General features: G+C 49.3%; 3 protein-coding genes and 1 long non-coding RNA gene across 11 annotated transcripts in view; 3 read left to right on the top strand and 1 right to left on the bottom strand.

Moving 5' to 3' along the window:
• POU2F3 (POU class 2 homeobox 3) overlaps positions 1 to 2,560 on the top strand; it is a 42,495-nt gene extending 39,935 nt beyond the window's left edge. Inside the window, exons 12-14 of the mRNA XM_013303755.2 lie at positions 223 to 289; positions 858 to 990; positions 1,929 to 2,560. Of these exons, the coding sequence (XP_013159209.2) occupies positions 223 to 289; positions 858 to 990; positions 1,929 to 1,968 (240 nt within the window). The 3' untranslated portion in view covers positions 1,969 to 2,560. The remainder of the gene's footprint in view (positions 1 to 222; positions 290 to 857; positions 991 to 1,928) is intronic.
• Positions 2,561 to 6,117: 3,557 nt separating this feature from the next.
• Positions 6,118 to 9,119, bottom strand: LOC114013748 (uncharacterized). Of its 3 annotated transcripts, XR_008749927.1 has the most exons (4): positions 8,941 to 9,119; positions 8,012 to 8,165; positions 7,643 to 7,775; positions 6,118 to 6,941 (listed from the first exon to the last, which is right to left on the bottom strand). It is a non-coding gene; the product is annotated as an uncharacterized LOC114013748 (long non-coding RNA). The 3 variants fall into 3 exon arrangements; XR_008749926.1 differs by having other exon boundaries at positions 7,643 to 8,165; XR_008749928.1 differs by having other exon boundaries at positions 7,643 to 8,165; positions 8,954 to 9,119.
• A 57-nt stretch (positions 9,120 to 9,176) lies between these two features.
• LOC101920087 (TLC domain-containing protein 5) lies at positions 9,177 to 11,738 on the top strand. The gene is made up of 3 exons (XM_055819501.1): positions 9,177 to 9,249; positions 9,541 to 9,815; positions 10,466 to 11,738. Exons 2-3 carry the CDS (start codon positions 9,620 to 9,622, stop codon positions 10,954 to 10,956), a joined length of 687 nt encoding a protein of 228 aa, XP_055675476.1. The 5' UTR covers positions 9,177 to 9,249; positions 9,541 to 9,619; the 3' UTR covers positions 10,957 to 11,738.
• Positions 11,428 to 21,961, top strand: TLCD5 (TLC domain containing 5). 6 transcript variants are annotated; one of them, XM_027794732.2, is made up of 5 exons: positions 11,440 to 11,566; positions 15,825 to 16,072; positions 17,456 to 17,655; positions 18,073 to 18,622; positions 19,409 to 21,961. In XM_027794732.2, the coding sequence occupies exons 1-4, from the start codon at positions 11,555 to 11,557 to the stop codon at positions 18,609 to 18,611; spliced, it is 999 nt and encodes a 332-aa protein (XP_027650533.1). In that variant the 5' UTR covers positions 11,440 to 11,554; the 3' UTR covers positions 18,612 to 18,622; positions 19,409 to 21,961. The 6 variants fall into 6 exon arrangements, with proteins under 6 accessions (XP_027650535.1, XP_027650534.1, XP_027650533.1 ...); XM_027794734.2 differs by lacking the exons at positions 15,825 to 16,072; positions 19,409 to 21,961 and adding an exon at positions 13,075 to 13,375 and having other exon boundaries at positions 11,428 to 11,566; positions 18,073 to 19,248; XM_027794731.2 differs by lacking the exon at positions 19,409 to 21,961 and having other exon boundaries at positions 18,073 to 19,248.
• Positions 21,962 to 22,450: the final 489 nt, after the last annotated feature.

The raw sequence follows: 22,450 nt of genomic DNA, 5'->3' as shown, positions 1-22,450 counted from the left end.
GGCACATGTAACGCTCATTCTGGTTCCTTTCCCTGGCCCTGGATTTGAGAATGGTGCTTCCACACTGGAATATGAATAGAAATATCTGTGGGAGCCTCAGATGTAGACAAGAAGTCTGCCCGGGAGCGAGCACACTCTGAAGGGAATGTGAAAGGAGTGGCATTTTGTGATCTACGTCCTCATAGTGCCAACTGCTTACTGTTTGCTTCTGTTTCTCTCTAGGTCTCTACCTCAGGGTCCTTGGGGCCCCTCTCCGTCAATCCAGTGCATAGCACCATGCCTGGGACTGGTAAGCCGTGAGAAACCTCTCACTCACCATTCCTTCCTTCCTTCCTCTGCTTTGGCTCTCTGACTACTTGGTGTCTAGGTCACGTTTGCAGGCCACTCTTATTAAGACCCTTGGGTTTGGCCAGGGAAAGTATCCCCACGTTAGTGTACGGGGATAAGAACAGCCGAGTCTTTCTCTTGGCTGGAATGAAGCCATGGAAAGCTTCCTGGGCATGATAACATTCCCAGGTTAATCCTGGGCAAATTTTACTGGAGTGTTCAGGTTTGGGAGCCAGGCACACCTAGAAGCCAAACAGCAGGAGTGCTTGGGGGTAGGTTACTTCATGTCTTCAGCCGAACATTGTCAGGTCTCCTTCAAGAAGCGCGATTCACAGTAATCACCGAGAGCGCAGCCCTGGGGACCCCCAGCACCTCCTCTGTGCTGGGGCACAGATTCTGCTCGGTGCTGCAGGGCAGTGACTCAGATGAGCAGCAGGATGGGCATGAGATACGGTGGAAGTGTTTGGGCTTGGGCTGTCCTAGGCAGGAGAAGGAGATCCCAGTCTTACTCTGCTTTCTCTGCCACACAGTAACATCATCGTGTTCCCCAGGGAATTCCAGCAGGCCCTCGTCCCCTGGCAGTGCACTGCATGCCAGCAGCCCCGCCACAGCCCAGAGCAACTCCAAAGCTGCGATGAACTCTTCTGGTTTCAACTCTTCAGGGTAAGGCAGTGGGGGCCACAGCTTGCTCCTTGGCAAGGGCATTGGAGGGCTTGGGAGAAAAGTCATGGGGCCTTAGAGAAGAATCCACAAGCCCTTAGAGACTCCAGCGATGTGGAGCTATACAGTGGCATGATCTTACATGAACCTTTGCATCTAACCTGAAGCTTCTTGGGATATGGCTATTTTTCTACTCAAATAGTAAATCAAGTTTTGGCTAAAAAAACCACACTGGGTAAAGAAAGGGAAAAAAAACCCCAAACCAACCAAAATCTGAATGAAAACACTGGCCATAAGGACTGTACTAAACTAGGTCCCTGTGTGGAGGAAGCAGAGGAAGGCTTATTTTGCTGTTTCTGCTTGGATAAGCCCCTCCACAGCCAGTTTTCTCTCCTGCAGTGCCACCCAGAGAGCTCTGCTGCAGGGTAACTATTCCACAGAGGCAGATGAAACAAGAAGAAAGATTTTCCTCTGCCCTGCCTTTAGATGCTACAACAGCACCAAGCCACGCATACGGGCTCAGAGCCCTTCTGGTTATTACACTGAACATGCCTCTGCCACTGTCTGTGCTGGTCAGGCCTCTGCGTTTGTAGTTTCTGCTGCATCGCATCAAGGATGCTGTTAGTAGAAGGCAGCAGAGAGCAGAGGGCGTTCCCCATAGCTGCTGGGCTTTCTGAGTCACGGATTGTCCTGTGCCACGAATCAGACCTCCTCTCACATGGAGGAAGTCCAACAGCCAGGTAGTGTGTGAAATCACGAGCACAATGCAAGATGTTGCTTAGAAAGCCAAGGGGTTTGCTATGAGTTTCCTATAGGAGCAAAGGGTCACTCGCTGCCTGCCAAGTCAAAGAAAGGTTACAAATGGAATAATGATTTTTATGTCAAAGGGAAACTGTGAACAACATGGCAATTGTAGCTCTTATTCCCTGTGTTGCAAACAGATCTTGGTACCGATGGAATCAACCTACCTACCTCCACTGAGATGACTCCTCCATCCTGTATAAAAGGAGCTCTGACTTCTAGCTATGGACCAACTTCTCTAGGAACAATGCTTGGGGCAATATCTGGCGTTCCGGTGCCTTCAAAACACTGCCAAATGAAGGTCTTGTTTAAGGGAACCCACAGCAGCAGAACTCTCCAGGGACTCAAACTGCAGCCGACCTCCCCCAAGGATTCTCAACGCCAACAGTGACATTATAACCCTCTTCCAGGCATTCACTTCAAGAACGAGCCCTTGCTTAGCACTATTAGCATGAAACACTGCCCTCTGCTAGCAAATCTCTGCATTCACACTGGATTGCCTGGCAGTCCCTAATCTGGAAGGATTTCTATCAGGACCCTCTTTTCCCCTCACTCATTTCAGAGCTTCCCATAAGAAGGGTCTATCATGCTGTTACTATCACGCACACACACCACAAACCCCCAAACTGAGCCGAGGTTACCCACTTCATTTCACCAGAGACCTGTGTCCAGATGTGTGAGCCTTGGTTTTCGACTGACTTCCAAGGTCAATGGCACTGTGCTTTATCCACTACCAAACTCGCTTTGCTTTGAGCCATTCTGCTCTGTTTCTAAAGGCGCTTCCCCCCCCCGCCCCATTTTTCTTGCCCCCCCCCCCCCTTTTTTTTTATTAAGTATTTTAGAGCCTTCTTATTTTTTCCTTTTAAAAAAATGGTTGTCTTTTGCAAAATTTGTGTCCAGGTCTTGTTATTGTTCACAGCTGGCCTCACTGCCCCACTGGAGGATGTCACTGTTCGAAAACCTTGGGTGAACTTCTGACTCGTTGAACACAAAAGCAGTTTGCGTTGATTTGATGGGACAAGGATTAGTCTTGACCTTCCCTTCTTTCTTTTATTCATCCTTTGGGTTTTATCTGATACCAAACGAGAACAACCTCTCTGGTGTAGAGGTGTGCATGTGTCCTGAGCTTTCCTGCACTGTAAGTAATGTAGCTTGCCTGTTCTCTGCAGCATGCTCTTCTGTTCCTGGGAGGACAAGTTGTATTGCTCAGGTGTGAATCTTGATGTTTGTGTGTGCAAGGAATTTCTTAATTTCATGAGATGCCAAAGTGTAGGAAACTTCAACTTTCGCAGCAAATCACCAGGGAAATTGTTGTTACTTTGTGACTCTCCACTTGAGAAGAGGTAGATATTTAATTTTGTTAAAGTAGACTTGAGTAATACAAATTCCTGGTCAGGTTGTCTATGGGTACAAGTAATTAATTCAGTGGAACTAGAGTAAATTAATATCTGGTTCACAGATTGTAAATAGTCATTTTTGAGTAGTAGTCTTTTTTTTCTGATGGCTTTTTTTTTTTTTTGTAAACGTGAGGTTTTTTGGGTTTTTTAAGTAAAAATTATCCTTTGTCACTTCTGGGGGGGGGGGGGGGGGAAACATTTGATCCATTGTTTCTTATCCTGCTCCTGCAGTCCTGTGTGATGATTTATTGCCATAGGGAGTCTGTGGACCTTCAGAGTTTACCAGCTACCTTTACACAAAGTATTGAACCCTACATGCACATTGTATATAGAACCGCATTTGTTGCTTTGAGTGAGGTTTTGTTATAGAAGCAGACACCGATAATAATGAGAAAGGACTGGAAAAAATAAGGTAACATTTCTTGAAAAATGAAAACTAAGAAAAATATTTCTTTTTTAAAAAAACGCTAAAATAAGTTTTTCAAAATGTTCTAACACAAAAAAGGGAGAAACTGTATTTGTTTCCTGGATTCCCTACCCCCACTCATTCACCTCTGAAACACTCATCATATCTGTTTTTCAGTTGAAACATTAAAATTAAATGAAACCTTTTTTTTTCCAACAAAATCTGTTGTGATTTCAAACACATTTTATGTTGGGAAAGCAAGAAATGTAGATGGGAAGTATTAATCTAACTTTCCTGATGGCTATGGCCCTTCTTTCTGCCATTAATTACATTTTCTTACATGCTTGGAGGGTTGATTTCAAGCCTTGTTCTCCATTGCTTTCCAACTATATTTAGGGATGTGAAAGGAATTATTTGCATATAATCATGGTAAAGCTAAGCTGTGACAGTCTGGTGCAGCTGCATGGGTGAGTGTTCTTGGCAGATTTCTTAAGGTTCCCATTGCTGTCTCTAACAGGGATTTCCCCACGAGAACTGTCTCCTACAGCCAGAGTGACAGGAATTAAAGATGACAGCTTTTTCTGTGGTGTGCCTTAATCACAGGATTCTTGAGGAAAAAACAAATTCTCCTCCAGCCAAGAGAATGATACGACAACAGTATTTCAAAGCAACTGTGCTACAACAACTGCCTTAAACTCAGCCAGCTGTTCGCTAGGTCAGCTGCAGGGACGGATCGTAGCATCACAGAACCATTTAGGTTGGACAAGACCTTTAAGATCATCGAGTCCAACCGTTACCCCAGCACCGCCAAGCCCACCACTAAACCACGACCCTAAGCACCACATCTACATGTTTTTTAAAACACCTCCAGGGATGGTGACCCCACCACCTCCCTGGGCTGCCTGTTCCAGGGCTTGACCACCCTTTCAGTGATGGTGCCAACATGCCCCCCCTGTGCAGACTGACCCCTGTCATTTCCTCCATGGGATTGCTTGTGATGGTGGGCTCCCACAATGAGCTAAGGCAAGCTTTGCAGACACAGCACCACCTGCCCAGCTGCCCTCCCGCACTGGCTCTGTCCTGCTGGAAAAGTCTGCCCGATCGCTGCCAAATGCTACTAGTGGAAGATCTCTAGAAATGAATGTACTCATGTGTACACAACCAGGGGACTGGTAACTGGTTTTATTCACACACAAGATCTTTGTTACTGGGTAGAGAATTGGGGTCGATACTACATTTATGTATTTTTCCAGATTAATTTCCATTAATTTTGTGTAAGCAAATGAGTTAAACAGGCTGGGAGGTTGGTGGGGTGAGACTAAGGGATCTGTACTAAAAAGGTGGAGGGTAGGAGAAACAGGATGAAAAACTCAGCAAAATTTTTTTTTTGCTTTCTAACTAAAATGTGCTAGCGTTTTATTGCTTTTATTGAAAGAAACCTTTCCAGAGTTACGTTTCTTTCTTATCTGATCTAAAAGATTAGAAAAAAGTATACTTTCATGTGAAAATTTCAATTCTGTTGTAGTTTAAAAGAAGTCCATTCAGAAAGCCAGTCATTGACCTGTCCTCATGTTCAGATAAAGCGTGTGGAAGGAGAATTCCCTCTTCTCTCCCTGGCTGGGGTGGCACCAGCCCCACGTGCTAAGACAAGCCGATGTGCGTTGACAACTCAATCGCACAGGCTGAACCCTGCCAGGTGCATCGCTATGGGTTTGTGGCCGTGGAGAAGGGATGCTGCAAGGGATGTCCTAAGGGAGAGGTGCAGGGGATAACTGGCCAGCTCACAGCCGCTCCCTCCAGGCGCTGCCTTTCCTCAGGCCTTTCCACTGAAGCACCTCAGTGGAGCTCCTGTGAGGGCTGGCCAGCACCACGAGAGGAGGATGGAGGATGAAACAATCTTTTTTTTCATGCCAGCCTAAGAAGTGATTTGCATGTGACTGTTCACTGAGCGTGCTGCAATGCTATGAATAAAGTCAGCAGGATCTGGATTTGGACCAAACAACAGCCCTGGCTAGGGATGAAAAAGAGGGGTGGCTGGCTGCTGCTCTGTGATTATAAAGACCCTTTAAGAAGCTTCCAACTTTTTAAGCAATAATTTTACAATCCTTATTCAAAGCCAGTTCCATATGAAAAAGATGTTCAAGTGGCATGAAGGGATCTTGCTCCAGCCTCTCCCTCCTAAGATACAGCCCCTCTTAAAATTAATACTCTGCACAATGGAACCAAATGCATCACAGGATGGCATGTTGCTAAGACATTTACACTCTCTCTTTTACTTTTTTTTTTCCTTTTTTTTTTTTTTTTCCTTTTGGCTATTATGAATATCTAAAGATTAGCAGATAGGAAAAATAATTTTTAAACTACTGATCTGTACCTTTGGGACACCCTGTCTTTTTTAATTTCCTGCATGATCTTGGACAAATGACTTGATCCCCAGTAGGCGACGGTGATGACAGTCCTTCCCTTCTCCCAGTCCTCAGCTTGTACTAACCAGCACAGTTCATGAATGATGAATATCACAGCTGATTCTGTTGCCATTCATCATAGAAGACATTTATTACACTGACCCTTGGCAAAGCTCTAGTTTCCAGCTCATTTCTATTGTTAAAAATCTCGAGTCATTTCATAGATTCTAAGCAATTACATAAAAGCTCAGAAGTGACCATTCTGCTTGCCCTCATAACCCTAGCCTGCAAATTTTACTCGGTAACTCCTACACTAATCCTGTACCTGGTAGCTGAGCTGTAACTTGGCTACTGGTTTCAGTAGCCAGTTGACACTCTCCTTAAACACTTGGTAAAGGCTCCCAGAGGTTTGTGAGCCTCTTTGTCAAAAGACACCAAAAACAAAATTATGAAAGGCAGCAAACTATTTACAATAATATATTTACAAGTTACTGTACATGTATGCACCCTTATAGTACTGAATAGATACAACAGCATCAAAATCTGGCTCTTAACTGACAAGGACTGTTACATTTATTTTTCAGAAGTTTCCTCAGGTAATTTGCTCCCACAAAAACAGCACTGCCTACATTTTGGAATATTATTTCTGAAAGCTGGGAAGGTAATTACAAATGTATTAAATGCTGAATAACGGTACCTGCACATTAGTACTGCAGCTGAGATCAAAGCCAAGCTGCGCCAGGTGTTGTGCAAACACATCATGAGAGCTGATCTCAACTGAAAAGTTTACAAACACAATAACAAATCTCTCAGATTTTATTGATAAACTGGTCCTGAACAGGAAAACAATCCCTAGCAGATTGTACGTTTCACAAAAAGCTACAATTGGAAGGGAAAGGTCTTAATTCCTGTCTTCTAGGGATACTTCCAGTCTCACAGGAGCATCTAAGGGATTAAAAATAAACAGAGCAGGAAATTCCAGCTTTCCAAGAGTAAGAGTCACCTCCCACAGCCATAGATAAGCAATGCAGGGAACAATTGCTCACCAGCAGGTGCCTCACAGTGGCTATAAGACCTCACGTAATCTCCTGAACTGCCTGGGCTGCTACCAAAGCAGCCCTTGTGCAACAGCCTCCACGCTCTGTCCCTGCTCTTCTCCTGAGAAGAGCTCCTCCGCGCTCCTCCACCGTTAGGACTCAAGCATCAGCGCCGTGCACCCCAGGAGCGAGTGAAGAGGCAGCTGTCAGCTGAGTCCCTGTCTAAAAACATCTCTGTGGGTCCCCCATCCCTACCGCCTGTGAGTATAAGGGGTGCAACCCCATTCGTCTTTTGTTTTTATCTGTGGTCTGGTCATTCATAAGCTCTCTGGAGAAATAAGCCAGATGCCACTCAGCTCCAAAATCAAATCATGCCCTTGGAAGTTACGGTCTCTAGTTCCTGCTCTTAGCCAGAGAGGACTGAACTGACACCCTCAGAATATAGAAGGGACAAATCCTCCCGACTTTCCTTTCTGCTGACAGACGCTCGGATGCGTATTGGCGATGCTCTCCTATTAATGACTGACATCAGGGGTGACTTTTCCACTGAACTGCTGTAGCAACTCCAGTGCTCAAAGCGAGTGTGCAGACTCAGAGGAGGTGGGGTACCTGATACATCCACGGTGTTTAGCAGTGTCCAAGTTCAAGAAAGACAGGGCTGGAAAATTAACAATTTGCTGTTGGTATTTAATTTCTTCCATTGTTTATTCCCCTTTCTTTCCTCCTCTTCCTTCCTTTCCACCTGCAAGGAGAATGAGTGCAAGCTGGGAGAATGTGGCTTGATTCCTTGCCCTTCCCGGTTTTCCCTGTGGCCTGAAGGGAGACTTTGGGCATTTCTAAGTGTCCAGATGATTCCATCAAGTGCCCTCATCACTCCTGATGCTCACAGCCTTGGGACTTACAGTCCTGGTAGAATTAGCATAGGTCCTAGCACTCCGATGCAATGCCTTCATCGGCTGAGCTTAAGCTCCGGCTCACCTTTGCAGACACCAGCAGGGACCAGCTCCCGAGCTGCCGTGGGACCCTGCTGCTCTGTGCCGGGGGTCCCTGCCTGCGCAGCCTGGGGCTTGCTTCAGAGCAGGGGCCAAGGCGTCGGCAGAGAACTCTGAGCATCCTGTAACCCACAGTGCAACTAGAAGCATATTTTGATGTGTTACCAGAGCTTGTAGAACACAGAGAAAGGTCCTGCGGAGTGCTGCATGTGACAGGCCTAAGTGACCACAATGGGGCCTGTCCTGCTCCGAGCGCTCGGGGTCACCCCCAGCACCGGGCGCTTGTGGCTGCAGAGGGGGGGTCGGGGGGTCTGGGGGCCACAACCTCCTTTCGGCAGTTTTTAAAGCAAATTGAATAAACAGAAATTGCAGGTACCGGCCCGGAGCCGGCTGTCAGGGCTGGGAGGAAGCACAGCCCTTTCCTGGTGCCTCGCTCGGCTCTGCCCAGCCCCGGTGCTCAGCCCAGCCCCGGTGCTCAGCCCCAGCCCAGCTCCGCGCTCACTCATCCTGCTCTGCGTGTCCTGCGCCGCCGCTCCCCGCGCAGCCCGCACCGCCCCCCGTGCATCCCGCACGCCCCCGCGCATCCCTCGCCGCTCCCCGCACCGCTCCCCGCGCAGCCCGCACCGCCCCCCGTGCATCCCGCACGCCCCCCGCGCATCCCTCGCCGCTCCCCGCACCGCCCCCCGCGCAGCCCGCACCCCCCCGCGCATCCCGCACCGCCCCCCGCGCCCGGTCGTCCCAGCCTCCCCCCACAGCCCCGTAGCGCGGCGCTGCCCACCGTGACCCACCCCGGCCCCTGCGGGGACGCCCGGCGCAGCGCAGCCGCCGCTTTTACAAATACCCCCCACCCCCGCGGGACGGGGGCACCTTCCCCCGGCCTGGCCCCGCGGGACCCCCCACCGCACCCCCCCTCACCCCAGAGAAACACCTCCAGCCGCAGGGGAGCCCGGGGACCCCGCGGGGGGGCTCAAACCGGCGGGGGCGGCCCCCAAGCGCCTGCCCCGGTGTCCCCTCGGCCGCGCTGCCGGCGGCAGGGTGCCCCCCGGGCCGAACCGGGCCGGGCGGCGGGGCCGGGGCGCGGGAGGAGCCCCGGGGGGCGCTGCCCCGGCGGGGGGCGGGGAGGGCCCGGCCCGGAGGCGGATAAAGGCGGCGGGGTGCGGAGCGGCGCCGCCTCCCGCCCGGGCTGTCCCGCAGAGCCGGAGCGGGCGGCCCGGCCAGCCCGGGGTAAGGAGCGGGGCGGCCCCGGCGCCGCTTCTGCCGTAGTTCCGGGCCGGGGGAGCCGGGTCCCCCCGAGGGCCAGAGGGGATCTGGGGCGCCGTGGCTCGGGGGGGGGCGGGGCGGGGTCTTTCTTGTCCCCAGGCGCGCCAGGGTCTTACCAATGGGGGGGGGCGCCGTGCCCGCGGGGAGGGTGCAAGGTGTGTTTGGGGGGACTTTGGTTTGCACGTTGTTTTGGGGGGGGGTGGGTGGGTTGGTTGATTGATTTATTTATTTATTTTCCCCTTCCTGGTGGTTCAGCCAGTGGGCTGGGTCGGGTGGGCGCCCCCGGCCGAGGGGGCTGCTGTGCCCGTGAGGCCCTGGTGCTGTGCCCAGCAGGATGGTTTCCGTGGTGCTGGAGGTGGGGGCCAGCCTTGCTGCCTGGCTGCTCCTGTACTGCTGCTGCCGCCGCTGGGGCAAGCGCCGGTCCTGCGAGTGGAGCTGCCGCCTGGTCACCCTGCTGCACGGGGTGATTGTCACCTGCCTCTCCGGTTACGTGGCTCTCCTGGACGGCCCCTGGCCTCTGACCCACGCCGGTATGTTTGGAGTCTCACCCTGACACATGTCCTTGTCATCGCTGCAGGCTCCTGGTTCTGTTACAGGTGGAGCTGGGGGGGGCTGATGGCTTTTGCTGTCTGTTCCCTTATGTGTATGTTCTTGGGGTGTGTCTGGGGCAGGGGTTTAACTCCTATGCTTCTTTCCCAGCCCTTACCACTTCTTAATGTTAATTTTATTTTTTTTTTTAGTTCATGTACATATTGGAAGTTTTCAGGTTGGCAGCATAATTTTATTGCAGCATAGGTGTAGCAATGTGTTGGGAATAGATCAAGTGCTGCTCACATCTTTAAGGGTGTAATAAGGTGTTGCACCTGGCTGTGGGGTTTTGTTTGCTGTTTTCTATCATCACGTCTCAGTTCTGCAGATGGGGGTCAGGCTTTCTAGAAGGGTGGAGAGCGGAAGAGAAACAGAAGCATGGCAGGATGAGATTGCCTCCCTGGGCCTGCTGGGCAGGCTGAAGTGTGAAGGGAGAGCAGGACCAGACATCTAAGCTTCCAGCCTGGCACTTGTCCAGAGGATAAAGCTGGAAACTAAGGAGGAAAGAGATATACTCACAGCCTGTATTGCTCCATATTGTAGAAGAATGTCTCATTTAAGACCCCAGACTAACATGTATCTTTTGTTTCAGGTTCGCCAAATACATCTCTCCAGATCCACGTGCTGTCCCTGACCTTGGGTTACTTTATCTTTGACCTGGGCTGGTGCCTATACTTCCAGACAGAGGGGTACCTCATGCTGTTCCATCACATGCTGAGCATCTGTGGCATGATCATGGTGCTGGGGCTCGGGAAGTCTGCTACAGAAGTCAACGCTGTTGTATTTGTTAGTGAGATCACCAACCCACTGCTCCAGACCCGCTGGTTTCTGCGGGAAATGGGCTGTTACCACACTTTCCTGGGAGAGGTGGTGGATTTCCTCTTTGTGTTCCTCTTCCTGGTGCTGCGGATCGGAGGAGGAGCTTTGATCATGTACGTGATGGTGACATCCCCTGATCCCAACTGGCTCCTCAAGGCTGGAGGCCTGGCCATGTACATCGTATCTTTGGGGTTCACGCTTGAAATCTGCCGCTTTGTCAGGAGAAAAATGTTGAAAAAAAAAATTGTTCCTGGACAAGCCTGAGGAGTGTGAATGCACCTGTGTGAGATGTAATGGGCACTTGGCAGCTCGTTAACGGGTTGTGGATGACAGTCCCTTGGGCTGCAGTCCTGGCTACTGAAGCTTTTTCCTGTGGAAAGAACTCCTAAAAGCAATGTGGAATTGACTTTCTGGCACTGGCAGCGGTCTGCTACCCCTGGGGGAGATGAATTAGCGCTGGGAACAGGAGAAAACTGACAGAAGAGGGGTTCTAGTGGAAATCTGAGGAACCTGGCATGTCTACTAACTCTGATTCCCTGCCTTCTGCAGCGATGGTAGAGGCTCAGGGAGGTGGCAAAGCCAGGCTTGCATTCAGTATGCAACCGATAACGGCACAGACTGTATGTTCTATAATCCATATTGGAGGCAGAATTATTTTACAGCATAGAGCCAGAAAATCAACCCTGAAAAATACCATCTACCCATCAGGTAGGGGTGTGACCTAGCAAAGATTTACTGAGCCTCACTCTCCCTTAATCCTGGAGTTGGACAACACGCTTGACTGAGTACTTGGATGAAAGCTTCTTAACAAGATTCAAGCGCTTCCAGGGGTAGAGCAGATTTGTCCTTTGAGTGTGAAGTGATGGTACTTGAGGTGAGGCAACGTTTTACCTCATTGTTTTTAATGAGATATATATTTTTTTTAATACTTGCATTCAAGCAGATACTGATCTTAGAGCAGTGTGACTTCACTGGACTGACTCAGGCCCTTGTAAGCAAGAGTCAAGAATTAGACTTGTGCCAATAAACTCATAAGCAGGTGTTCACCTAGCCTTGGATTGCTTGGGGAAAAAAGAAGACACACCAACAAAATCAGGCATTTTTGTGGGTGGGAGATGATAGAGAAGAACCCCGTTTCTGTTCTGGGGCTGGCTCATTTACAAGCCACTTAAGCTGAATGCATGATTAATGAATCTAGTGGGTGACTATATTTTCAGGGGTGACAGTAATGTTTAGGCAGTCTCAAGTGTAGCATTGCTCCATACCAGCAGGTCTTGGAGTATGGACCAGTTCTCTTGTTTTCATTACCTCTCAGAACTGTGTTCTGACATTTCCCCTGGGGTTTTAATGTGAATTTCCCTCTGTTCAAGGCTGCAGTTCAGATTTACTCTCCTGTACAAACCTTGCTTACAGCTGAGAAACAAATGGCCTTGTGTTGCCCTCAGGTTTAGCAAGGCTGGTTGCCCTTCCTTCCTGCCTCCAAAGACCTTGTTTAGAGGAGCTGCTTCATGGTGCTAAAGAGCCCCTGAAACAGCTTGTGCGGCTCTGGCTCGAGTGAGGTGTCACCCCTGCTGCTGAGGTGAAGGAGGGGAGCCGCAGGAATGCAGCTGCTGTGCAGATGCAGCTTTACCAGCTCCTCCCTGCCTCTTATCGCACTAACTTTAGCACTGTTCAGGGCAGATAGCTGCCTTGGCTGGGGGTTGGGATAAGGTGCTTGGAGAAATTAAGTAACAGTAAATAACCTAACTTCTGACATGCCCTTTGAATGCAATGCAGCTGTGAATCCAGACAAGTTAGCAGGCTAAGATGTCTAGAAAAACAGGAGCCTTGTGCTCCCAATAAGTTGCCAGCATGGCTCTGGGGGCCTGGCCTCATGAGCTATGAACTCTTGCCAGAGTCACTGTGTGCTGCCAAAAACTCCTATGAATGATGAGACTTCTAATAAAGTTATGTTCTCTTCTTTTTAAAAAAAAAAAAAAGAAACGATTGCTGGAATGTTCTTTTGTTCCGGATCTTAAGGAGGCAACAGGAGTTAACACTGAGAAAAACAGGTTTGAGGGTAGCCTAAGCATGCTAAGGCTGGTAGTCACTGACAGTGCTCTGGCTCATGTCCTGCAGTTCAGGAAGCAGTGAGCTGGTGGGGAAACAAGCACAGGCTGAGTCACATGCTCTGGAGCTCAGGCTTTGAGGTGTGAAGGATAGATGAGGGTCAGCAGAAGCTCAGAATTGTGACTAATGAACCCATAACCTGCCACGCCAATGAACAGGATGTTAAATTGAGGTGTCTGCTCTTGGTGGATGCAAGGTCACAGGGTAACTGTTAAGTACTGGTTATGGCCTCCATCCCAGGTTGCCTTTTTTTTTTTTTTTTTTTTCCTGCAGCACCAATGCTTCTCTGTTCCTGCATTTCATCCTAGGAATGACCCATTTGGATAGCTTGGGTTGCAAGGTGGCTTGTCTACACTATCCTTGGAGAAGCAATTAAAAGCTTGAGAACACCTTGGGTGTTATGAGACATCCTAAGCCACTGCTGAGTGGCTGTTTCCAGCTGAAAACTACTACTGCTGGGCCAGGACTCTGCTGTCTGGAGTGGATGTGGGCCTGGGCTTGGTTTCCACCAAGTAAACTCTTCCTGGGACAGTAACCCAGTGACCCAGCTTGTCTGCATGCAAAACAACTAATGGTAGTTACCCTGTGAGATTTGAAGCAAAGTGCATGCCCTTGGGTGGTTGTGCACCACATTTCATCTAAGAATAGTTTTAGTGTTAAACCCTCTAAGGTTATGCTAGAAAAGCATCTGGCTCTACCCTCCATATCTCCTTGGATTTCTTATTTGCTAACATTTCAAAGAATGTAATTTTTAATACAGGTGGCTGATTAATGTCTGTCAAATATCCTTGAAGGCTTTTACAGTTAAAAAAAAGTGAACAGCAGTTGTGCCTTGTCACTGTGGAAGGCTAGTGACTTTTTCTTGTGTATTTCCAGTTCTTACATATTTCCAGTTTATTTTTGGATGAGATGTTTCCCAGTGTTGGCAAGCTAACGTGTTCTGTGTAAGCTCTTGTTAGCGTAGCTACAGAAAGAAGATAAGAAAGAACATACTGCTGAGGGAGGGTGTAGCTACACTAAAATGGGTAGCAGTGTGCAAATAGCTGTTAGCAGAGGTGCCTGTCCTGAGTTGTTCTGCTGAATGCTATTCATCTGCAGGCAAAATGAGCTAGTGCAACTCAGCCTGCCCATTTAAATGGCTGACTGTGCACAAAGCAAACAAGAAAATTAGTGTATAAGCTGCACCTAACTTCTGGTACAATCCATGGGGAGATGATTTAATTTGCCACATTGCATCTCGCTAGATGCAAATTTTGCGCATTGTATGATCAAAAACCCCCACCACTTCTCTGTATTCTACCTCAAGTGGCCTTTGCCTTGTTAGGGCTTCCAAAGCCACCTTCTGCAGCCATCCCTGTGTCCCTGTAGTTCTTCCCGGTTGCTGAGTGTCGGTGCCATGAGTCAACATGAGCCCTGTAGCTTTCTGGCTGGCTGTCCACACTCCTCTTTAACCTAAGCTGAACAGCAGAACAGCTCCATCTCTGTTGTTACCGAGGCTTTTGGAGAGGGCCTGGTGCAGCCAAGGTGGAGGAAAGCAAGATGAGACCTAGGATTTGTCAGAGAAGCAAAGGGACTGTTAACGCTAGCGAGGATGCTGAAATAGCTAAAGGACTGGCATTTTGTAGCAATAGGAGCCTGTGCCTGGCCTGAACGGGAAAAGTAAGATAGATACCCAGCTGAAAACAGGCTTATTACAAGTGCGGTAAGAAGCAGGACAAGCCGTTCCCACCCTCTGTGTTTCAAAAGGTAAAACCTGACAGGATGAAGGAGAAAAAAACCAAAAAAACCCACCAAACCACCTGTTTCTGGGTGGGAGAGATCGCAGCTTAGGAAGGCGGCGGGACGGCACCTCGGGTGTCCCGCATCAGCCCGGGGCTCTGCTGCTCTCTGCATGAGGTGAAGGTGGGGGAGAGCGGAGCCGTGGGCTGCCGGAGCGGGCTTGTGGCGAGGGGCGGCCCGGGCCTGGTGGCCGCGGCGGGGGCCGGGCCGTGACCGGGGCGCGTTCCCTCGGGGACACGCGTGGGGCGAAGCTCCTCAGCCCAGGGGCGGCCTCTGGGGGGCCGGCGGGAGGCCGCGCCCGGCGGCCACGGGACCCCTCCCGCCGCGGGCTGAGGCGGCCGCCGGGCCCCCCTCCCCCCGCTCCCGCCGCCCTTGCCGTCCCTCCTCCCCGCCAGCAGGTGCCCCTCGGCCGCCGCCGCTTCCTCTTCCCAGCGGCGGAGGCCGGGCGCCGGGCCGGCCTCAGCGACCGCGGCCCTGCAGGTGGGTGCGCGGGGCCGGGTCGGTCGCGGGAAGCGCTGCGGGGGCGGCCGGACCGAGGGGAGGCCCCCAGGGCCCCGCAGCTGGGCGAGCGGGGCCGAGCGGGCTCGGCCGGCGCGGTTCGCGGCTGGCGGCGCGGCGTTGGGCCGCTCCGGGTTCCTCCATTTTCTCTCTCAAAAAAAACCAAAACCGGCGCGTTGCTGGACGTGCCCATCTAATTCTTGAGCTCTGGAGGTGCCCATCTAATTTTTAAGCTCTATTCGGGGAGAGCGGGGCTGTTTCGGACTCGGTTTTAAGCACATACAGTTACTGTAGAGCCTGCTGTCATTCCCGACCCTGCTACTGGTTATACGAGCAATAGTACAGTTACTGCTGGGTTTTATTGCCCTGCTGACAGGCATCGTTCACAGGTGCAATATATAGTGTATATGCAAATGATAGATGTTGAGCTTTGTGCAGCTGGAAGATGGCCCCCTTCTTTCTTTCCAGGGGATGAGAAATGTCTTCTTCACGTGTAGGTGTGGAAAATACCTTAAAACGTTTTAAAGGTCATTCCTCTTCCTTCTGCCAGCCTTCTCCAGCTGGTCAATCCCTTTTGTCACATCAGAATTCCTCCTGCCTTACCTGCCCTGGCTCTTGAATGCAGTGCAGACCTCACGTACCAGGGATGTCAAAGGAAACACCTGGGCAGAGCAGTTAATCACATCCTTGTTTCATCTCCCCATGTTCCCAAAGCCCATTATAACGTAATGGTTTTGTTTACCCAGCCTCCTGAAGCCATCCCTGGTAATTCTTGCAACAGGCCGGGCAGGAAGGTTGGGCACCGCAGCTCTGACGCCTCGTCACGTGCAGCCCCGGTGCTCCCGGCGCGGCTCGGCGGGTGCCAGCAGGACCAGGGCTGCTTTGTTACTGTGCAACTGGAAACTCGCGTATCCCAGAGCGTGGCTTGGCTTTTTTTGGTGCTCTTCCCTGAATGCTCGGGAGCAATGAGACACATCTTATCTTTCATGGAAAGGTATTACAAATGTGAACGAGATGTAGATGTTAGAGTGTTATGTATCTGGGGGGCTTTTAGCAACCAGACCAGTGTCCTCCACCGATGTTTGTGCACTGTAATCTTCTGGCATGTCTTTTGCTTGTTTGAGAGATTCTGTGTTGCACAGTGAGTGAGGGAAGGTGTATGAAAGAAATACTGCTGAAAAAAGTCTTTTATGGGTATAGATTCTAATCTTCTCGCATCAAAAAGATTTGGAGGTCTTGGGGCCAGAAAAGATGAAGTGGAGCCCGCAGTTAGGAGAATTAAGTGGTTTGCACCTTGTCTTAAGCCTCTCAAACTGCAGAGGAGGGAGTGCCCAGTGCCTTGCCCAGGGGAGGTGCGGAGCAGGCGAGGGGCGCCCAGGGTGTGTAGCCAAGGGTAGGAAAGGGACTGGCTGTGGGTGCTTGGCTGTTCCCCAAGGTGGTGGGCCACTTGATTTGATCACCATTTGCTGGGGGTTGCTTTGTTCTAATCTGTGTTTTGTCCTCACATGCTCATGAAGCAGTTTGAACTATATATCATTCCACTGGAAGTCTTCCTGGGGAGGATGAGGGCAATTTTACGGTGTTTTTCCCCCGAATTATCTTGCAAATGTGTTAGTGCTAGAAGGTTAAAATTCAGTAGCAGGAGGAGATGGTAATGCCTTTATGTTTCTCTTGACTTATTTGCAGTTGGTGTCACTGCAACGGGAAGATTGATTAGCAGTGGACCTAGCAAGAGACTGTGTGTTTTGGATTTTCATCTTTTTTTTGTTTCAGGAGAGGAGGAAGCAAGCTAGCAAACAGCGTGACAGGATGAGTAGGTCAGGTGGGGCAACATAAGCAGACCAGTCAAATGCAGATATATGGGCAGGGAACTAAAACTAAAGGGCAGGCGTAGCTCTGGATCAAAGTGTTATTGCTGGATGTGGTGCTCCTCAGCCTGTCCCACAGGCAGTGCAGATGAGCACTAACATATCCCAGCAGATCCTGCATTGCAGACTGGTTGGGGAAGTCCTCTGAGGTGCTTTACCAAGTTGTAGTATGTTTTCTGTTCAACCAGGCTAGGAACTCGCTGCCTCACAAGGTCATTGCTTTCTGTGTGTCTTCCCGCAGCTGAGGTGACACTGGTGGGGGTCTGTCTGCTGGTGGCCACATGGGGAATCTGCCCTAATTCTCAAGGATACGCTTCTTTGATGTAGGCCTTTCCCCAGAGGAACCACGCTTCCTCTGCAGAAAAAAATTGTTAGGAGGAAGCAACACCATCAGGAAACAGCACTGTACACTCTGGGATGGTTACGGGTGACATGCTGTGCTGGGGTTGTGCTAACACTGCCGAAGGACAGACTTTCTGATCTGTTTTGTCTTTCTGTTCTTGTGACAGGATGCTGTTCCCCCTGCCTCTGCGAGTAGCCTGCAGTCTGCTTGCCTGGCTCGCTCTCTACACTTGGTTCTGCCATCGTTACAAGCACCGGAATTACGAATGGAGCTGCAGGCTGGTCACGCTAACCCACGGCATCCTTGCTACCTGTCTCTCTGCATACATTGGCTTTATTGATGGTCCCTGGCCTTTGAGTCATCCAGGTAAGTAATGAAGTTGTGGTCCCAAGTCCCCCAGTGAGTGACGGCATAAAGTGGGGTTCTCCTACCGCTTTGGTATCCAGGCCACTTGAGGAATGATGATTGTAATGATATCAGAGCTGCTCTGTGATGGAAAGTACTAGAGGAAAGGAGAGACTGGTACTGTATTTTGCTAGTGTGTGGCCCTCCCCAGCTGCAGTCTGGCAGAGTGTGTGATCATACTGTGTGGCCATTACGTGTGCGCAGCTGTTAGACTAACAACTATAGTATTGTGACTTGCCTGACTTTTCCAGTGAAGCTGTGATCAGTACAAGCTAATACCAGTCTGCCAGTGCTGAAGGTGAATACCCCTTTCTTATCTTGGAACCTGCCTGCTTGTTGCCTCCATGCTTTAAAGCTCTCTCTGGTGTTATGTTTCAGGATCACCAAACACAACTCTTCAGGTACATGTGCTGTGCCTTAGCTTGGGCTACTTCCTCTTCGACCTTTGTTGGTGTGTGTACTTCCAGGCAGAGGGTGCCCTGATGCTGGCCCACCATCTGGTGAGCATCCTGGGCATCACAGCATCATTGGCACTCGAGGAGTCAGCTGCGGAGGTCAACGCCGTCATCTTTGGTAGTGAGATCACCAACCCACTGCTGCAGGCTCGCTGGTTCCTGAAGGAGATGGGGTGTTACCACAGTTTCACAGGTGATGTGGTGGATTTCTTCTTCGTGGTCCTCTTCACTGGGGTGCGGATTGGAGTGGGGGCCTGGCTGATGTACTGCGAGCTTGCTTCTCCCAAACCCAGATGGTACATTAAGCTGGGTGGTGTCATCATGTACGCTGTCTCCTGGGTTTTCATGGTCAGCATCTGCCGCTTTGCTAGGAGGAAGAGCATGAAGAAGTACCACGCTTGGAGGAGTCGGAGGACTGATGAGTTGTACTTGAAAACTAATGGACATCTCAAAAAACACTGACTGGATGCTAGGTAAAGACTTCCTTGAGTTCACAATCTGGCAAGAAGGGGATCGTGCCTGAAATGCCACTGTTGGGAGAGGAGCCAACACACGTTAGCAATTCTGGAGCCAAATTTATCCCTGGCATGACTCCATTGAAATCCATGGAGCTATGCCATGGATTCACTGGATCTGCAGTGTTTGGCCTGGCAGAGACTGGCTGAGTGTGTACATAAGCATACGTTAAATGATAGGAGTGAAAGAAGGGCTAATTTTACAGACTGAACATAACCAGTCCAGCAGTGCAGGTGTAAATAGTAATGTTAGTAGCTAACTCCTTCAGCACTGGTATAATCTTGGAAGAGAGAAGAAAATAACACTAGATCTTCATGTTTGGTGTCCTGTACAGTCTAGATAGTTAGAGTGACTCTTCATACTGTTAGGAAGAAGCATGTTCTAGTGTTTCGTCAGAGCTAGGATTCCTGGCTTTTCCACCAACTCGTTATGTGACCTTGGGCAAGTCACATAACGCTAACTCTGTGCCTAATTTCCCCATCTGTGAATTGGGGGTGATGGAGCTGATCCATCTGTGTTATGCACTTTCAGATTTTTACTTGAGAGGTGCTATATAAATGCAAAATGATGGTTGTTAACTGCACTTTGTTCATTATCCCTATGTTTCCTTTGGGAGAAACAATTTTGGTGGTTGAGCTAGACTGTGACTCTAGAAAGAACAGTATTTTAGGTAGGTCGTTTCCTACCCTTTCTAATTCCTTTTAATAACTTATTTAACAACATATTAATAACTTACTTTTCAGTAGTGTCCAGAAGCTCTAATCAGCACTGGCGCCTTGCAGGACTGGGTGCCCTGTGAACACACCCAAAGATACGGTACCTGGATGTGAAACGCTTTTCTGACGTTTTCCCTGTTCTTCATCCCTGACTGTTAAAACTCCACCCGCTCCCCCACCCTGCAAATACTGATTTTAGCTCCTTGAGCGACCACGACTCTGTTATGAGAAGCACCATCAGGACCTACCAGTAAGTGGTTTTCTGGCTGATGGACCAAGCCCCAATTTGTCTGAAGAATGCCAAAATCTGCTCTGCTGTGCTTATTGGCCCAAATGCAGGCAGGGCATGGAGCTAGCCTGAGTCCAAACGACATGCCTTGAGATTGTTAGACAAATACCTTCTCCAAGCTGCAAGAAACTTTTAAAAATAAGAACAGTAAATGCAGAGTGTTTTACTGCAGCAGTCTGCAGTCTCTACTTGGCTGTTTCTGAAATCTAAAGGGAACAGGGGCCAGAACCTGATTTGTAGTGAAGGCTGTGGATTTCTGCTGTCTTTCAAAATGTCATCCTAGATTCAAATCAGTGTATCTGAACGCAGAGTCTGCCACAGTTTTTGGGGATAGTGGGGGCTGTAGGTGGATGTCTGGGAGCTCTATGGAAAAACAACTGGAAAACACTTGAAACCAGCATTGATGTTTTTCCCCAGGACCATAAGGTATCAGTTTCGACAAGAATGTTTCCTCAGGTCCAGATGGGCATTTCTGGTTGAAGGGCGGCCAACATGTTTCTTCAAAACACAGTGGCTAAGGTGGAAGAGCTACCCAGCTTCAAATCTGTTCTCTGCCCTGTTCAAGCCAGAAACCTAAACTTGGCTCTCCATCTGAATTGATGCCTTGACTCCTGGGCTTTGAATTTACTTCTGTCTCCCTGCTTGGATCTGGGCCATTTTATAAAAGGGAGCATTTATAGGGTAAGAGATCTTACTTCACAGCCTAATAATCAAAGAAGCAAGAGGCACAGATTCTGGCCTTTTTTAAGCAAAAAAGTGAACCTGACTGGGGGGGGCAGGGGAAATAAGCGTTAACTTATTTGGTCCCATTTACAGGGAAAAACACTCCCCCGTTTGGCAGCTTCTAGTGTTTATTCCACTGCATGTTCTTAAGCACTGTTCCTTTGTTACTGCTGTTACTATTATGATCATTTATTCTGAGCCTCAGCACCAGGCCTCCAGTGCAGCTCAGGTGCCAGGTCTGCTGTGAGCCTTGCCTGTTGCAGCCAAAGACCTGAAGAGCCCAAACCACTTCAGATTAGCAGAGCCAACTGGTGGGTGAGCTGGTCCTGAAAAGGAAACGTCACTCATTTAGCACAGCATAGTGATAAGACTGTTGATCCTTGAAGGGTGACGGGAAGGGCTGGCTGGTTCTTTCCCAGCTCTGCTGCTGCTGCCAGGCATGTCAAAGGAGTCTTTTTGCCTCAGCTTACCCACTTAACAAAGTGGGTACAGTATTACCTACCTCATGGGGTGTTTTCATTTGTTAACACTGAGCCATCTTTTATGGAGGCTTGGTGGTCTGTGTCAAGCTGTGCTGTATAAAGGCAAAATGCTGTTGCTTTGAGTGAAGCATGTCTCACTATGATCCATCATCAGCACTTTCTCACCTGAACATGGCACTTCCCAGCATCTGGCTTGCCTCACAGAAGCAGGAGTCCAAGGTGTTTTGCGGTGGTGCTTATGGGTAGGAGTCAAAAGGAGTAAGCTAGACACCCGCGTAAAGATCAGCTGTGCTGCTTTTGTTTGCGTGGGCTCCCAAGTTGAAGGATGTCTGGTGGGTTTTCCCTAGTAAGGATTGCAGTAAATATGGAGCCAAAAGAATTTCGGCAGCCAGCCTGACCAGAGAGTAAGGGCTTTCAGCAGCAAGTCCTGAAGAAACGTAGGTGAAAACAGCCTGTTCATTTCTCAGCGCAGCTGCTGACTTGCCCACCAAGAAGAGTTTCCTGAGCAGTCCTGTTGATTTGGACTCTGACCTCTGCTGAGTTTTGGTGTGCAGCTTACACATGCGTGGTTACAGCCCTGCTGTGGGAGCTGTACAGCCCATACCTGCCTGAGTGAATAACGATGTCAATTAGTGACTGCAGGTGTCTGTGAAACACCTGGTATGAAGATGTTTTGAAAGATAATGCACTTAATGGCTGGGAGGAAAACTTGGTTGGAAGAAGTAGAACACTGTTCGATGTTGAGGCTTTGGAAGTTAAAGGCGTCAAAAAACAATAGAGCAATTAGGAGTGACTTTATGAGGTAGAGCTAGTAATGATGTCTCAGAGCAAAGCCTTGCAGTCTGTCTAGTGGGCTCCAGCATAGAATCACAGACCCAGAACAAGTATAACTTTCAAGCTGTTGAATACATGGTGGGACCTGTCCTCAGGCTAGTCCATAGTGGCTAGAGCAAATTGTGAAAGGAAACTGCAGAACTAGTGCAAAATAATAACTTGTGTTTGAATTACTGTGTAATAGCAACTAATGTTCCACCAGTGAATGGTGTAGATGCTTTGTAACATGTTTTATAAAATAAAGATTATTTATTATATGAGGAATTTGTTTTCTGTCTTTGGATGCAGTTCTTAAGTCATGTTGTGTATTGCTGGATGAGTCAGCACTGGACATGTAAATTAACAAAGTGGCAGTCACCGGGTGCTTTTTAGGGACTGATCCAACAACTTCTACAGCTTTCACCATTATTGCTTCTTAGACATGTTAACAGACAAAGCTTTCTTTGTAGAGTCATCGAATGGTTTGTGTTGGAAGGGGCCTTTTATTTGCAAGGTCATCGTGAGGAGTACTTAGGAGTTTGGTGTTTGCTAATAGGTGCTTTCAGGTTGTTGACTGGCTGAACATGGCCCATTTCTTCCATAGTGTTTGTTCCCAGGCCTATCCTCAGGCAACTCGTGGAGCAAAAATGCTTCCTTTGTTTTCTGTGCCCTATATGCTAAAGGAGAAGGTTCTCCTGTGTTTCTGCACCATGGACCATGAGCTCTTCTCATTCATAAACTAAACGTACTAGGAATTGATGG

This window comes from Falco peregrinus, chromosome 15, assembly GCF_023634155.1.
Source record: "Falco peregrinus isolate bFalPer1 chromosome 15, bFalPer1.pri, whole genome shotgun sequence".
In the NCBI taxonomy this organism is placed as follows: domain Eukaryota; kingdom Metazoa; phylum Chordata; class Aves; order Falconiformes; family Falconidae; genus Falco; species Falco peregrinus.
This window is presented reverse-complemented; position numbering and strand designations above follow the sequence as displayed.

Bases quoted from the DNA above. Each gene is read 5' to 3' on its own strand.
- TLCD5 (XM_027794732.2), top strand. The intron at 16,073-17,455 runs GTATTACAAATG...TTCTTGTGACAG, and splicing joins ATCTTATCTTTCATGGAAAG to GATGCTGTTCCCCCTGCCTC. The intron at 17,656-18,072 runs GTAAGTAATGAA...GTTATGTTTCAG, and splicing joins CTGGCCTTTGAGTCATCCAG to GATCACCAAACACAACTCTT.
- LOC101920087 (XM_055819501.1), top strand. From the start codon at position 9,620: ATGGTTTCCGTGGTGCTGGAGGTGGGGGCCAGCCTTGCTGCCTGGCTG. The intron at 9,816-10,465 runs GTATGTTTGGAG...CTTTTGTTTCAG, and splicing joins CTGGCCTCTGACCCACGCCG to GTTCGCCAAATACATCTCTC.